This window comes from Solanum tuberosum, unplaced genomic scaffold (genome assembly GCF_000226075.1).
Source record: "Solanum tuberosum cultivar DM 1-3 516 R44 unplaced genomic scaffold, SolTub_3.0 scf00417, whole genome shotgun sequence".
In the NCBI taxonomy this organism is placed as follows: Eukaryota; Viridiplantae; Streptophyta; class Magnoliopsida; order Solanales; family Solanaceae; genus Solanum; species Solanum tuberosum.
Window position 1 is genome coordinate 189,128 of NW_006239339.1, and position 11,450 is coordinate 200,577.

Here is an 11,450-nt window from a genome sequence, read left to right on the forward strand (position 1 = left end):
TTATCAAGAAGCTCTTGGATTTGAGCTTTAAGCTCTCTCAATTCTACCGAGGCCATGCGATACGGAGGGATGAAAATGGGGCGGGTACCAGGTTCCAAATCAATGCAAAAATCTATATCTCTATCCGGAGGCATACGAGGCAAATCAGTAGGAAACACTTCTCTAAATTTTGACACCACATGAATAGACTCAATAGAGGGAGACTCAACCTCAACATCCCGAATATCAGCCAAATATTCCAAACAACCATGCCCCGCCAGTTTTCTAGCCCGAATGGAGGATATGATCTTAGCTGGCTTGTACACCCCTTCCCACTCTAAATTTTCCCTACCCAAAATTTCTAGAGTCACAGACTTAGTGTTACAATTTGGCGGGACAACAAAGTCATACCTAGGATTATATCAAAGTCCATCATATCCAAAATAACCAAATCAGCCCAAGTTTGGAAACCCATAAACATAACAGAACAAGCTCAATAAACATGGGTGACTATGACAGACTTTCCAACTGGGTAGAAACATGGATGGGGGTATCAAGTATTTCACAAATCATATCAAATCCCAAGGCAAAATGAACGGACACACAACAATAAGTAGAACCCGAATCAAATACCGCATTATCCATTCGGTCACAGACAAGAATGGTACATGTGATCACTGCGTTAGAAGACTCTACCTCACTCTTGACTGGAAAGGCGTAACACTGAGCCCTGTCATCTTGACAGGCGACTTCCCTGCCTGGTTGCGCCGTACCTCTGCCTACGTTACAATTTCCCTGACCTTTGTGGCCTCGCTCATTTCCTCCTCGCCCACCTTATGGACGTCCTCGATCATTATTACAATTTCTTGTGGGTACCACTGCTCTAGTCTACTGTTGCATGGAATCCAACATGCGTGGTTGGGGACAATCTCTCCTCATATGCCTAGGTTCTCCACAATTATAACAAGTGCGATCAAAAGATGGCCTGTTGCCTGTCGAAGGTGCGGCTCCCTGGCTATCTTGAATCAAATTTTGAGGTGGAGTTCCCGAGTAACTACATGTGGATGCGGGCATAGCGGATTGAATTGGCCGGGCTGCAAGTGTCGGCCTCCCTAAACCTCTACAATGGTCCTCTTATGGAACCCATACCCAAACTATTAGTGTGCCGGATTGACACCCGATCCAAGTTAGTGTGTCGAAATGTGACACCCGTTCTCATATGTATGTCGGTACATGACATCCGATCCCAATTAATATGTTGGAACGTAACACCTGGTCCATTCAACAAGCCATAATCACAATCACAATGTACATTCTCATAATCATACAATCAAGTGTTGATTCATGGCATACAATCATTCATTCATACTAATTTGCATTAGATGTGATCAATAGTGCAACATTCGCATACATACATGCATTACAATAAAGCAAATACTAGCATACATCACACAAACATGAAATCAAACCATCACCTACCTCGAAAACAAACGTGAATCCTCCTAAGAAACTTGATTCTTCCCTTTTCGGATTCTTTCTACTTGTTCTAGGTCTACAAACAATCAGTTCAATATGAGGATCAATAAGTAAGGTCTAATTAGACGGCTTACAATCGAAATTATCAACCCTAGGCCAAACTCGAGATCCCAATACCCAACTTATGGCTTTTTCCACCATTAGTTTTCAGGTCAAAACCCTCCCCCATTGATAATCACCCATAAATCTAAATTCTACAGATCTAACAATGGATTAGGGGAGTAAAATCCTTACCTTTAGCACAAAAAATAGTGGAAAATTGTCTGGAAATCGCCTGGGGTCGTCTCCTAGCTCTCAAAAATAAAACTTGAAGAAAATAATGTTTTTAGGGTTTAATTCTGACTTAATTCGCGACTGGCCCGTCGTAGCAGGACCCATCTCGCCATAGCGGCCCCGCCCTTGCGGGAATAATTCTGCCCTGGCGCTTGCACGGAAATAGATAGTCAAAAGTTGAGTTTCAAACCCCCATTTCACAACACACCTTCAACCAAAGGCAGAGCCAGGATTTCATGTCAGTGGGTTCTAAATTTTTAAAAAGAACAACGATCTTAACCTAAAGTAACAATCATCAAATTAACGAACAAATACAAGTATTTAATTCACTAAAAATGGTGAATTACTTAAACATTATATATATAAGCATTATCATTACAATTGCACTCAACGAGTTGTCATATTTTGAAAACGATCAATGATCACATCAATAGGTACACTTTCAAATAATTCATCTTCTATTTAACAAACTAAACAATCAATTAAAAAGTCATCGCCCATTCTACTTCGAAAGTCATTTTTAACGAACTTCATTGAGTAAAAACCTCTTTCCACTGTTGCAATAGCCAAGGGTAATATCAAGCTTAACTTTAAAGCAAATAAACAAGTCCCCGTGTCTTGTGCATATTTGTTTTTACCAATGCCATCGAAAGATCTCCAAGCCCTTTCAAATTTGAGAAAGCGTTGTCCACTTTACTTACATAGTAAATATAAGTGTCTAGATCAAAACTAATCTCTTCAATCTTGGAAGCATCAAATTCATTTGGATAATACGTTGCAAGCTTCATGATCTTTTTATCATAATTTATAAAGGAATTCTCGGGACTCAAACTATCCATTCCTAGAAGTATATCAATACTCACTACATTAAAGCTATTGTTAAGCTCTAAAAGCTGCAAATCTATAACAGCATAAAAAACTTCCACACACAAATGATGAGAATATGTAACACTTGAACTTTTACGCTTCGACTTTCCAAGACCATATTTCTCATCCATTTTAGGGATCATAATATCATTCTGTTCACAAAATAGGCATATATCTTCTACCAAATAATTCCATTTAGATTCCCTCATCGATTGCAATTGTTTCTTTGCAAGATCGACAAGCTTCATGGCAGTAACAATATCTTGATCTTTTTGTTGCAGAGCCATATTCAAATCATATGTAATTTCCAAAATCTTTAACATTAAATGCAATATGTAGATAAACTCATAAGATTTAATGTCTCCCACTAGACTTTTTGCCATTGCTTTCTCATGATAATTTACCCCCTCATTTTCAAGAACTTCAAGTACATAGACAATTGATGAGAATAAGGAAATGAAGTTATGTACTGTCTTAAAATGAGATCTCCACCTAGTATCACCTGGTTTTTGAAGTCCGAGTTCCTGGTTTAATCCACTTCCTGTATGAACTTCACCAAGCATTAATAATTCCTCTTATTTTTCAGCTTGATCCCCTCGAAGCATTTCCCTACGCTTAAAAGAACCTCCAACATTATTTAAAACATTAGAAAGAATGTCAAAAAAATTATTCACATCACGATGTTTTTTCGCAACAGCTACCAAAGTCAATTGCAATTGATGAGCAAAGCAATGAATGCAATATGCCGAAGAATTATCTTTCAAAATCAAAGTTTTAAGGTCATTAAGCTCTCCTTGCATGCTACAAGCTTCATCATAACATTAGCCTCATATTTGTGATCGACTCAAAGAATGGTCTATAAGCAAAGAGTAGATCGCTTATTTCAATGACTTTGCAAAAGTGTCTTTAACATGAACAACACCAAAAAATCTCTCAATAAGCTTACCTTTTTTGTTGACATACCGCAGAACAAGGGACATTTGTTCCTTATGAGAAACATCCTTAGATTCATCAACCAATATTCCAAAGTAATCCCCATTCAAGTCTTCAATAATTGCTTTCACTGTTTCTTTTGCACAAGAATTTACAATATCCTTTTGGATATCTGGAGAAGTCATACTGTTATTTTTTGGAGTTTTTCTAATACAACATTTTTTACCTCTTCTTTTCTATCTGCATACCACTTTAAGAGATTTAGAAAATGACCTCTCCTGGTAGACTTTACGCCTTCATTGTGACCTCGAAAAAGCATTCCTTCCTTCAACAAATATCTTACCACATCAATCGAAGCATTCAAGCGAATCTGATACTCACCTTTGATTTTTTTGGATTTCTTGTCAAATGAAGCCAGAATAGATTGGTTTTGATTCATTAAATCTTGCAACATCTTGAAACAACGAACATGAACACTGTTGGTTTCACCAAGATGCTTTTTCAGTCTTTCTAAAGCTTTATTTCAACTTCGAAAACCTTTCGTTGTGAAAGAATCACTTACTTTCCCATATCCTCCAATCTCATTTTTAAACAAGTAACAACATAAGCAATATGTTGCATCCTTTTTAATGCTATATTCTAGCCATTGAGAATATGGAGGTTTTTTAAACCATTTTCGATTAAAGTGACGTGGTGTTCCTCCAAAATCTCTTATTGGAAAAGTAAAATAAATAGGTTGACAAGGTCCCGTTTGTATATAATATCTCCTCACTTGGTCACGTATATTAGGAGATAATTTTGAAATTTGTGTTCTTTCAGCTGGATCGAATTTAAGATCAAATTGGTTAACACTTTGTCATTATCCAATGCTTCAACAAGATCAACAGGCGATGCCAAACTTGACAAAGGAGAGGTAGGAGCAGTATTTGAACGAGTTTGAGGCTTGAAAAATTTTTGTAATCATATTGACTCTTTCTTAAAAATCCTAAAAAATCACAAAACATAAATTATGTTAATGAGATGTTAGTCATGTGTTTGAAAACATTACCTTAGATATTGTTATTGTAAAAAACTTAATTTGATAATACAAAGATTTGAGTAATTTAAGTTAAAGTTCTAAAATATTGTTAATAAAAGATAAATATTTTTTTAAAATTAAAATTTTGAACATTTTTAGTATAATCTTCAATATTGTTCGAAGTGAGATTAAAATTATTAAATTCAGCATTAATATTTTGGCACCTAAAACATATATTTTACTAGTTTCACTCTCATCTTGAACCATTAATGCCATCAAAAGTTAAAATTTTAAAAAGCAAACAACAATTAATTTAATATAATCAATTATCAATATGTTGGATAATAGAATCAAAGTTTAAAAATCAATTTTTGAATAACTAATTGTACAATGTCAAAACAAACGAATAATGAAAAAAATGAAAATGGAGAGACAAGAGTACACACCAGAGGCCAGATGTTGGATAGCAGCAATTAGATCAACAATAAAAGTTAGAACCCTAACTTTTGGAAAAAAAAATTGAGTTAAACTTTTTGAATGTGAGTAATAGTCGGATATTGTAGTTTCAGAGTATGATACAAACACTATTTTTCTTTTTTCTTTTTTATTTAACAATTATTTTTTATTTATACAAACCCACTTATACCGATATTCTATTTTTTTAATTTTTTATATATAAACACACATTCTATTTTTTTAAATATAAAACGCATTTAGAAATTATCAAAAAAATATAGTGGGCCTATCGGGATTCAAACCCAAATTCCGCGAGGGCGAACGATTTCGATGGGTGCGCAATGACCATTGGGCAAACGCTTCAGTGTGCTAAGATCAGATTCGGGAGTTCTACTCGCCCCAATTTGATTCTGTAAAGTTGTACGGGTTCCTTAACGTCTTGGCTATCTACTCATGTGGTCAAAATCATAATTCGATCTCTCATTCGTTAGCAGGTCTACCTAGACCTTAATGACTCCGAATTCGTTCAAATCTGGGCTAGGCTAGAAATTCTCAAGTTACTACGAAAAAGTTTTCTGACCCAAATTCTTTCCCGGATGGCTTTTCTATAACGACGGGAACAGGTCATTACAATTTTTAATATTTAGATGATTTTTTTGTATTTTAAAATAAGAAAAATGGCAAAAAAAAAAACACAAAAAAAGAGAAATAGGATTGAAGCTCATAGAGAGAGCCATGTCACAGTTTTCTCATTCAACTTTATTTGAGCTCTTGTCAACACTCCCTCTGGCTAACTAATCAACATCCAAGAGCCCTCTTTATTGAGTCATGCTTTACTACAATAATAATACAAGGAAAATAAGATTTTACATATGAGTAGGGGTTTCATAAAAAAAAAGTTTATGAATTTATAGGGACAAAATAGAGAAATTTTTAAAGAAAACATAAATAGTTTTTTGTACAACGTAATAGTATTGTTGAACCTTGGCTAATAGTTAGTATTATTTCACATAAAGTTATAATAACTAATTTGCATCTAAACAAAAATACAGACTTGCAATAATAAAATTTTATAGTTAAACACAAAGTTACAATAACTAATTTACATCTAAACAAATTATAGACTTTCAATAATAAAAAAAAATATAAAAATTCAAACTAAAAAAGTTACATGGAGAAAGCATAAACACATAGATCTTCCTTAGGACCTTATATTAAGAAAATAAATAAAAATAGAAATGAATCAACATTCAAGAGTCCTCTTCATGGTGTCAAATTAAAGCATAAATTTGATAATAGAATAATGCTACAAAGAACAATGAAAATCTTGAATTGAGATTTCATGAAACAAAAAACTTGTGAATTTATAGACAAAAATGAAAGAATATCCTAAACTGTCTTAAATTTTATAATTTAATAGTTGGAGGTTATGAATATAAAAAATCAAAAGTCATGGAAGTAATATAATTTAATAGTTGGAGGTTGATGTGGGTTGGGGGTGGCATAAAAATTGATTTTTTTTAAAATTTGAAATATTTTTCAAAACAATTTTTTTTTAAAAAAATAAATTACCGGGTGACCTGGTTGGGGTGGCGCCCGAGGGGGGGGGTGCTGGTTTGGGGGTAGGAATAAAATATATTTGAATTTTAAAAAAAAAGAAAATTTAAAAATTTTAATTTTTTTTTTTTTTTTGAACAAGGAGGGTCGGGTACGGGGTATGAGTAGGGTAAGAAAAATAATAAAAGGATGAAGTAGAGTTTGAAATATGTTTTCCTTAATTTTGGAAGGAAAGTTATTTTCCTTAGATTTGAGGAAAATGAGTTGATTTGGAAGGAATCCTTAGCCTTTTGGTGTTAAGTGGAATTTGTTGTAATGCCAATTTCACAAACACAAGGAATGATCCCTGAATTTCACAAAGATGTGGGGAATGTGGGATGTTGACTTCATGAGTTTGTGGTTAAAAATGTAGGTTATGAAGTATATGTTCAACCCTATTGATATTTGTTTTCACATGGAGCCAGAAGCGGTGGGTTTTGTGGAACCCCCGCCTGGTTCTACAATGCTGGCCGTGGGTTTGACATGAGCACTGATCCTTATGCTTCAGTAACATCTAACAATAATGTATTTCTTCACATAAAAACCACTTAGGTGATGCACCTTATTTCAACTGAACTCCAGAAAAAAATTTCCTACCAGTAAAGACTCTTTGGACATTTTCAGTTGTCCAGGGGTTACACTTTCTCCCTTTTCCTTCTGGTGCACTGCATTTACAAGTCTATATCCAGTTGTTTAAAACTAGAAAAGTTAATCCTGAATACCAAATACAACGAGTGATATAATCTATGAATGTCATCAATTACAAACTCACCATCACCATCACCATCACCTTTCTCTTGAAAACTAAATTTCATTGTCTACTCATTCATCATTAGATAAAAATTGAGCACCTAGCCAAATGGTAGGAGTGACTTTTCATGTATTTGGCGCAATATCAACTGATTGACACAGTAAATGCAAACCTCAAACATGGATATTAGTCTTATGAAAGAACAAACAAATTTCATGTATTATGCTAATTGTTCATCATTGAAAAGGGCTAAATAAGTGCCTACAAGGGGTATAAAGCTGTGCTAACTTCAAATAAGAATAGTTAATTGCTATATGTATAACTAAAGCTTAATAAATAGCAACTACACCAACATAATCAGATAGAATCCAAGAGTGAATCCACATCTGGTGTTATAATGATACGCTTAGTGAGCTCCCCAATGTTAGAGCAATACTTCTCTTCTGTATTAACCGCAACAACATCCTGGGCAAACGAGCAATCCATACCTGGAGAAAGCTGCAGTCCATTTCGAGATGTCAGATGCCAATAACAATGCCGGCATAGATTTCTACCAATAATGCACTTGAATAAATTAGTGTTTTCTTAATGAACAGTTACAAGATCAGTATTTCAATGTGTTAAGCTATTTACCATCAGCATAAAGAGTTTCTCTTTTTTATTTAAAGGTCTGGGATCGAGTCACTAAGGGAGCAAAAAAAGGTGGGAGCTTATCCGCAAGGACAAATAATCTGACACGTATCTAAACTAACATATGCCTTAAGAAAATCATATAATGAAGCAAACTTACATTAAAAAGGGTTTCACCAAGCTTCAGCTTAACAGCGCCGCTTTTGTACACTAACATTTTACCCATGAATCCTGCAGGTAACTCATTTAAACTGCAGGCCTTAGCCTTTGAAGGCTTTGAGCTGTTCGCCATCTCACTGCCTTCTGTTTTAATAGATTGCTTCAACATTGGCATGGTTGGTAATTGCACCAAGAACATCTTTTCCTCCAGACTCTCCTCCTACCAATCATTCACGTAAGGATTCATGGAAACTACTTAGTAATAAGTTGAAGTCAAACCATCAACCAGTTTACTAACCATTAGACCAAGATCCATCGCTGGTTTTATGGAATTCTCATCATAAGTCAAGCTTCGGGAAGCTTCCCCAAATTCTTCCTCGTCAAGAAGTTCTGCAGGGTAAAAGGTACATATCAATGGTAATGATCTTCATATTAAAGAATACGAAATATGCAAATCACAACCAGAATTGGAAAGAGATCAATTGCTTAATAGGTTTTTCAGGCATCAATATGAAGTGTTCTTTGTATTTTTTCCTGAAAGATGGCGATTTGGTTTTCAAAGCATTCGCTGAATTTACCTGGATTTCCTGAATAGGGCCTCCTCACGGGAAGCGTTACAGGATAGTTGGTATAGTAATCCTGAGATATAAAATGAGAGACAAAATTTCAGGCAGAAGAAAGCTTGCATGGAAAATGAGAGGAAATTCAGCCAAGGAAACTAGAAACTTAATACAAAAGGGCATATTCTTTAAAACCAACCCATGGCTCGGTGTATTCCTTCTGCACTCGCTCCCCACCGATACCACCTGCAGAACCTGCTTTGTGTCAAACAAGCTGCAATACATCCATATAGCAGAAAGAAAGTAAAATGATTAGAGAAAATACTTGCCATCGGACATTGATCCAGAAACCTTGTTATAATGGCCATATGATTTCAATGAAGATGATGAACCTCCATAACCAAATGCAACTTGAGTAGGTCCTAGAAAAATTCAAGGAAGAAAAATTCTAAGAATTATCATTCTGTTATTAGTAGTATTGATAGCAAGAATATTGACAAACAACACTTTCCATAAATCATAACATACATATTTTTATTGGTCATTCTTTACACTACAAATGGGATAGATGTTCCTAAAACCATTAAGAAGTAAAAACTAGGGATGCCACGCATTTCATTCTTTTCAATTTTTAACCAGCCTCGCATAAACCCAATCCGTCCTGCCCCACTTAAGTTATTGCTGCTACATACACAAAGTAAGTTATATTGTCATTAAATTCTTGGCCGACATTATAGACCAGCGTAAAATATCGAATTTGAAGTCCAAACTAAATTGTTAGAATACCATGAAATTTGTTGAACTAACGAGATACTAATGATTTTACTTGAACAAATTAAGGCAAATGTGAATTTTGCACATTGATGTTGAAAGAAAAGTTGAAACAAGTTAACGACCTCTGTTTTATCACATTAGGACTTTAAAAATTTGACTTTTTCATCCTCCTGAAATCATAAATACTTACTAAATCTACTAGTTTGGCCTTATCAAACAAGTTTTTGCTCATCACTGGATTTTAAACCTTTTTCTCCAAAATTTGAAACTTTTCACTTGATAGTTTGTGCAACAGAAAATTTTTCCAAGTACCAGCCATAGCTAGATGCATATAAATCTTTTCCTAAATTTTTGGCAGGTGAAATATAAAATGATACAGGGAAGAAAACTTGTATGTTATTTGAGAATTTTATCAAACAAGCAGCAGTAGAACACAAGGGAGGAGACGTCAACACACCCCGCACCCGCATAATTTTAAAACATTAAGGCTTTGACCCACCCCGCCCCATACCCACTTAGAGACTGCCCCACATAGCCTTAAACCCGCCCCATTGCCATTCCTAATAAAAATGTAAATTAATTGATTAACATACCCCTAGAGGGAGGAAAAGGTATTGAATACACTGAATTGTTAATTTCCAATATTAGATGCTGGGACCAACCAAATCGTAGATTTGAAACTTCAAAAGGGTATTGCTTAGTGATGGTCCAATCATTTAGATAGAAAACCAGAATAGCAATGTCTAATTGTTGGTAGTATTATTTATTTTATTATTTCCATAGGTTATAAAATTTATCAAGGACAGAAATCAGAATGAATATAATCTAACTTATAACAAAAATATAAATAACAACAGAGAACTTGTTATTATTGGATTTTCAGATAGTAAACCATAAATTTCGGATTTATTTTTCTAAAAATAATGAAGAGAGGCAACGGAGTTTCATAGTACTTACCTTTCTTTTCTACTTTATGTTTAACTTTTGCAGAAGCTTCCTACAATTAATTAATTAGAATGAGAATAAGAATGAATACATTTAAGTTAGAGGATAAACGAAATCATTAAAATGACAAAATCATACATACATTGAAGCGCTGCATCAATTCCTCTGCTTTAGCGGCATCACCATCAGCTTCAACGTTTTCTCTGCAAGTACCAAAATTACGATCGAATAAAAAAAACTGAATACCGTCGTTTGGGGATTTCAACAAGTTTCAGAATATATATAATTACGGTTTGGGCAGAACAGTTTTCTGCGCTCTACGAGGAGGACCTTTCGGTGCAAATCTCACCTACAAAAATCATCCATCAATCAATCAATCACACATAAAATTAATTTGCAGAAAATATTGAAAAGTTTTTACCTTTCTAGGTGCTTTCGTTGCAAAAGAATCTGAATCCATGATCACAAAACAATAACAATGCAAAGGTTAATTGGGAGAAAGGTTTTGTAGAACGGCTAATAGTAGGGTTTAAATAACTTTCTTTTTCATAATTCTGCGGCCTCTTTGCTCCTTTACATAAGTGTATTGTTTAACTTGTTAACCATAATTAGAACCTGTTTGGCCCCAAATAAAATTTGGAAAAAACTTGGCTACGTAATTTGGCAAATTTATTTGCCAAGAATCCAAGTTCCCAAATACTAAAAAAAAAATTGAAAATCACTCCAAACTTTTATATTTTGTAAGGTTATTTTTTAACGGAAAATATTCACTATAAATAGATAATACAAATTTATGGATATTTTTAATAATTTTTAGAATTTATGGGTATAAATTATATTTATTTTTTTGAAATAGCCAAATATTATTGGGAAAACTTGGGGCCAAACACATGGTTTAATTTCACCAAAAACTTGGCCCAAATATTATTTGTCAAGAATATTTGAGAACTTGAGGCCAAACTCTAGCTTAGTC

The 11,450-nt window shown here is 34.2% G+C and overlaps 2 protein-coding genes across 4 annotated transcripts; both read right to left on the bottom strand.

Annotated features, from left to right (window-relative positions):
• Positions 1 to 2,378: 2,378 nt before the first annotated feature.
• Positions 2,379 to 3,773, bottom strand: LOC107057984 (uncharacterized). Its single transcript, XM_015303174.1, has 3 exons — positions 3,602 to 3,773; positions 3,060 to 3,196; positions 2,379 to 2,969 (listed from the first exon to the last, which is right to left on the bottom strand). Exons 1-3 carry the CDS (start codon positions 3,771 to 3,773, stop codon positions 2,379 to 2,381), a joined length of 900 nt encoding a protein of 299 aa, XP_015158660.1.
• Positions 3,774 to 7,595: 3,822 nt separating this feature from the next.
• LOC102600766 (uncharacterized) lies at positions 7,596 to 11,120 on the bottom strand. 3 transcript variants are annotated; one of them, XM_015303177.1, is made up of 10 exons: positions 10,899 to 11,112; positions 10,768 to 10,826; positions 10,620 to 10,680; positions 10,490 to 10,529; positions 9,088 to 9,180; positions 8,958 to 9,013; positions 8,777 to 8,837; positions 8,497 to 8,588; positions 8,200 to 8,418; positions 7,596 to 7,907 (listed from the first exon to the last, which is right to left on the bottom strand). In XM_015303177.1, the coding sequence occupies exons 1-10, from the start codon at positions 10,935 to 10,937 to the stop codon at positions 7,767 to 7,769; spliced, it is 861 nt and encodes a 286-aa protein (XP_015158663.1). In that variant the 5' UTR covers positions 10,938 to 11,112; the 3' UTR covers positions 7,596 to 7,766. The 3 variants fall into 3 exon arrangements, with proteins under 3 accessions (XP_015158663.1, XP_006362806.1, XP_015158664.1); XM_006362744.2 differs by having other exon boundaries at positions 8,958 to 9,004; positions 10,899 to 11,110; XM_015303178.1 differs by having other exon boundaries at positions 7,770 to 7,959; positions 10,899 to 11,120.
• Positions 11,121 to 11,450: the final 330 nt, after the last annotated feature.

Excerpts from the sequence above, each read along its gene's own strand:
- LOC102600766 (XM_015303177.1), bottom strand. The coding sequence starts at position 10,937 with ATGGATTCAGATTCTTTTGCAACGAAAGCACCTAGAAAG. Across the intron at positions 8,838-8,957 it reads AGGAATACACCGAGCCATGG|GATTACTATACCAACTATCC; the intron begins GTTGGTTTTAAA and ends TTTATATCTCAG. Across the intron at positions 8,589-8,776 it reads GCCCTATTCAGGAAATCCAG|AACTTCTTGACGAGGAAGAA; the intron begins GTAAATTCAGCG and ends TTTACCCTGCAG.
- LOC107057984 (XM_015303174.1), bottom strand. The coding sequence starts at position 3,773 with ATGACTTCTCCAGATATCCAAAAGGATATTGTAAATTCTTGTGCAAAA. Across the intron at positions 3,197-3,601 it reads GCGGTATGTCAACAAAAAAG|GAAGTGGATTAAACCAGGAA; the intron begins GTAAGCTTATTG and ends AAGTTCATACAG. Across the intron at positions 2,970-3,059 it reads AAGTTCTTGAAAATGAGGGG|ATTTTGGAAATTACATATGA; the intron begins GTAAATTATCAT and ends TTAATGTTAAAG.